Source organism: Physeter macrocephalus, chromosome 11 (assembly GCF_002837175.3).
Source record: "Physeter macrocephalus isolate SW-GA chromosome 11, ASM283717v5, whole genome shotgun sequence".
Classification (NCBI taxonomy): Eukaryota; Metazoa; Chordata; class Mammalia; order Artiodactyla; family Physeteridae; genus Physeter; species Physeter macrocephalus.
Genome location: NC_041224.1, coordinates 132,664,878 through 132,669,390, shown reverse-complemented (window position 1 = coordinate 132,669,390; position 4,513 = coordinate 132,664,878). Strand labels below are relative to the sequence as shown.

The 4,513-nt window shown below is 39.5% G+C and overlaps 1 protein-coding gene across 4 annotated transcripts in view; it reads left to right on the top strand.

Moving 5' to 3' along the window:
• The window catches only part of MAP4K5 (mitogen-activated protein kinase kinase kinase kinase 5), a 163,794-nt gene that overhangs the window by 141,092 nt on the left and 18,189 nt on the right, over positions 1–4,513 (top strand). For all 4 annotated transcript variants that reach the window (XM_055088413.1, XM_055088414.1, XM_055088412.1 and 1 more), the window contains exon 27: positions 990–1,167. In XM_055088413.1, coding sequence (XP_054944388.1) covers positions 990–1,167 — 178 coding nt within the window. The remainder of the gene's footprint in view (positions 1–989; positions 1,168–4,513) is intronic.

Below are 4,513 nucleotides of genomic sequence, written 5' to 3'. Positions count from 1 at the left end.
CGGCATGCGGGATCCTCCCGAACCGGGGCACGAACCCGCGTCCCCTGCATCGGCAGGCGGACTCTCAACCACTGCGCCACCAGGGAAGCCCCCTGCCCATTTTTTGAGGGTTGTTTTTTTGATATTGAGTTATATGAGCTGTTTGTATATTTTGGAAATTAACCCCTTGTCAGTTGCATCATTTGCAAATATTTTCTCCCATTCTGGACGTTTTCTTTGTTTTGTTTATGGTTTCCTTTGCTGTGCAAAAAGCTTTAAAGTTTGATTACATCCCATTTGTTTATTTTTGCTTATTTATTTTTATTTTTTTTGCCTTGGCAGACTGATCTAAGAAAATATTGCTACGATTTTTTTTTTTTTTTTGCGGTACGCGGGCCTCTCACTGTTGTGGCCTCTCCCGTTGCGGAGCACAGGCTCCGGACGCGCAGGCTCAGCGGCCATGGCTCACGGGCCTAGCCGCTCTGTGGCATGTGGGATCCTCCCAGACCGGGGCACAAACCCGTGTCCACTGCATCAGCGGGCGGACTCTCAACCACTGCGCCACCAGGGAAGCCCTATTGCTACGATTTTTGTCAAAGAATGTTTTGCCTATGTTCTCTTCTAAGAGTTTTATGGTGCTATATCTTATAATTAAGTCTTTAAACCATTTTGAGTTTATTATTGTGTATGGTGTGAGGGAGTGTTCTAACTTCGTTGATTTACATGAGGCTGTCCAGCTTTCCTTAACACTGCTTGTTGAAGAGACTGTCTTTTCTCCATTGTATATTCTTTTTTCCTTTGTTGTAGATTAATTGATCATAGGTGTGTGGGTTTACTTCTAGGCTCTCTATTCTGTTCCATTGATCTATATGTCTGTTTTTGTGCTGGTAAGAGGTATTCGTTTTTTAGAATTAGATCAATTAAGAAAATGAAAGACTTTCTGTTGAATTTATTCAACAATATGAATGAGGAGATTGTTTCTAAATTACTCATCTGTTTATTTTTTGCAGCACTTTGATTTTCCTTTGCCAAGTCCTTTGAATGTTTTTGAAATGCTGGTAATACCAGAACAGGAATACCCTATGGTCTGTGTAGCTATTAGCAAGGGCACCGAATTAAATCAGGTAGTTCAGTTTGAGACAATCAATTTGAACTCTGCATCTTCATGGTTTACAGAAATTGGTGGAGGTAAGTGTTTTTTACTTTATGTTAAAATATTGATGCTTTTGCCTACAAAAGAAGCAGAATAGGTTCAACCTGCATGGGCTCTTTCAAATAAAGATTCAGAACATAGTTTCCCAAGTAAGCCCAGAGGATCATGTACATACAGTTTATGATCTCTATTTGCCTGAGGCAATTTGATACAACGTATTTTACCAAGGAAAATTTTAATGACTCCTGACATTTAGAAGTCTTAGTTGTTAATCAGTTAATCTTTGGACTTAATAAATAATTAAGTTTTCTAAGATACTTTTCAAATTTTATCAGCTTCTCAAGCAAAGAAATAACTTTTTCTTCCTATCAGTTTCCCCCCACACACACACTTCTTAAAATCATTGAGTTCTGGTACTTTTCATACTGGAATAGCAGCTTCTCATGTGTGGCCTCCAAGCTTTACCATTTAAAGATACAGGAAAATATCTCTTGCATTTTCTGAGAATGGTTTGTTAGCCTAGGATTTTATCAAACATGTCTCAGTGAAAACTCTGAAAAGGTTGAGAAGTTTATTTTCAAACTTTAAAATTGGAACAAATCAATCAAGAATTCATGTCAAGGGAATTCCCTGGTGCTGCAGTGGGTAAGAATCCACCTTCCAATGCAGGGGATAAGGGTTTGATCCCTGGTCAGGGAACTAGATCCCACATGCATGCCACAACTAAGAGTTCACGTGCCACAACTAAGGAGCCCATGAGCCACAACTAAGGAGCCCGCTGGCTGCAACTAAGGAGCCCATGAGCCACAACTAAGGAGCCCGTGAGCCACAACTAAGGAGCCTGCCTGCCGCAACTAAGACCCAGCGCAACCAAAATAAATAAATTTTTAAACTTTTAAAAATAAAATATTAAAGAATTCATGTTAAAAAATAAGTAAAATGAAGAAGATCTTCATTTTGCCAGTTTACTGTTTTTGTTGTGCTAGTGTATTATCACCCAGATTTTTTTTTTTAAACCCCACATTTGTTTTATTTATTTATTTTTGGCTGTGTTGGGTCTTCGTTTCTGTGCGAGGGCTTTCTCCAGTTGCGGTGAGCGGGGGCCACTCTTCGTGGTGCACGGGCCTCTCACTATTGCAGCCTGTCTTGTTGCAGAGCACAGGCTCCAGACGCTCAGGCTCAGCAGTTGTGGCTCATGGGCCCAGCTGCTCTGCGGCATGTGGGATCCTCCCAGACCAGGGCTCGAACCCGTGTCCCCTGCATTAGCAGGCAGATTCTCAACCACTGCGCCACCAGGGAAGCCCATGTCACCTAGATTTATCAAGCCATTTTTACATATGAAGTCAAGTAAGCTTTAGTTATAACTTATTTCTGACCAGTTACATTCTTTATCACCTCGAGAAGAAGTCTGTTACAAGTATTATAAGTTTGAAGGTTCTTATTAAACATCTTTGGCTTTTGATTACTTATAGGCTAAATTATAAGAACTTTTTTATAAAACCCAGCCACTTAAGTTAATGTAAACCTGCACTAATGTCATTTTCAGAATTAGTATGAACTAGTGGTGTCCTAGTAAATGTTTAACAATAGACTTTTGGGGTGCAGAGAAGCCTGGTTTGTAGCAGTTGCCTATTTCTGTGGTATAAATACTCCCACCACAGCCAATTTCACACTACCAACTTGATGTCATCTGGCTTGCAAAATCTCTGAAAATTTAGCAGTCCAGTACAAGCCTGTTCCAGCATGCCCTGGACTAATATCACTGTCTTTGTAGATCAAATCATAATTTCCAGTAGAATAAAATAGGAATGTATTCTTTTACCCACCCACCCCACCTGCACCCACCTTTCTTTCTAATAATGTTTTTGGTTGAGGTAGATGCATATCTTCCTGGTATAGCTAACAGAAAGGTGGAAATGACATTTATTATCATGAAATATAAACAGCCCAAATAGAAACATGTTCCTATCATGTGATTTTTGCTAAAAAGAAGAGTTATGGGTCAGTTTATTTAAAAACCAAGATCATGTTTGGCAGACAGCCCCAACTTGTTTTTACTGGTTAGTGTATAATAATAGTGTAGAGAAAGTCATTTCATATGATTATCTAATGTGAGTTTTCAAACTACTATCTTCTGTATGATGTATTAGGAGGTTACACTGCTTAAGTCTGGGCATTCAGTGAGTCCTCTTGTGAATTTGCAGGAGTGAGGTTTGAGGGGTTTTTGTTGTTGTTTGTTTTGTTTTTAAATGCCAGAGGCAAACTGTTCTATCCACTTTTAACATTGTCTAGGCTAAAATTAAGGCAGACCCAAAATTACTTCCTAAGGAGAGCCAGGACTCTGAGGGTAAACATTCAAATCACCCTAAAGCAGAGACTGCCTTTATTTGGCTTTTCCATTTTCACAAATGATTGCTAATCTATCTCCCAGGTATGTTGATTGTTGAGGCCATGCCTTGAGTTGGCAACAGCTGTAACAATTAAAATGAACTCCTATTCCAAGACTCTTTTAGTCATAGTTTGATGTATTATTGCAGTATCCTTTTCTCCAAGCATGGTGCTTAGCACTTATCAGCACTCAATAAATGCTGAATAAATGCACGAACATAGCTTTACTGAGAAAAGCTATTTTTTGGAATGTTGCCAAGGGACAACAGTTTACCAATTCTGTACATCTGGATTCTTCACTATATATGGACTTTGGAAGGTCCACAAAAACCCAAAATAATAATTTTGTGTTTATGCTCAGATGTGCAGTTTTTAAGGGAGAGGATTTATGGGTGTCCCAAAGAGATGTAGTTAAGAATGACTGCTCTGAGATTACAATGGCAAAGGATGAGTGGGAAGTAAATGAATAGAGACAGCAAAGGTGGACAACATTTTTTGATAGTTTGAGTGGGAAGATCAAGAGAAAAATGTTAGCTGAAATGAAAAGAGGAATTTTTGAAGTGCAGCTTGCAGGATCTTAGTTCTCTGACCAAGGATTGAACCCTGACCCCTGGCAGTGAGAACGCTGAGTCCTAACCACTGGTCCGCCCCGGAATTCTCAAGTGTGTCATGAACACAAGACATAAAGTATATTCATAAGAAGCTTCAAGAGGAGAAGCAAGAAGAACTACAGTCCTGCAGCCTGTGGAACAAAAACCACATTCACAGAAAGAGAGACAAGGTGAAAAGGCAGAGGGCTATGTACCAGATGAAGGAACAAGATAAAACCCCAGAAAAACAACTAAATGAAGTGGAGATAGGCAACCTTCCAGAAAAAGAATTCAGAATAATGATAGTGAAGATGATCCAGGACCTCGGAAAAAGAATGGAGGCAAAGATCGAGAAGATGCAAGAAATGTTTAACAAAGACCTAGAAGAATTAAAGAACAAACA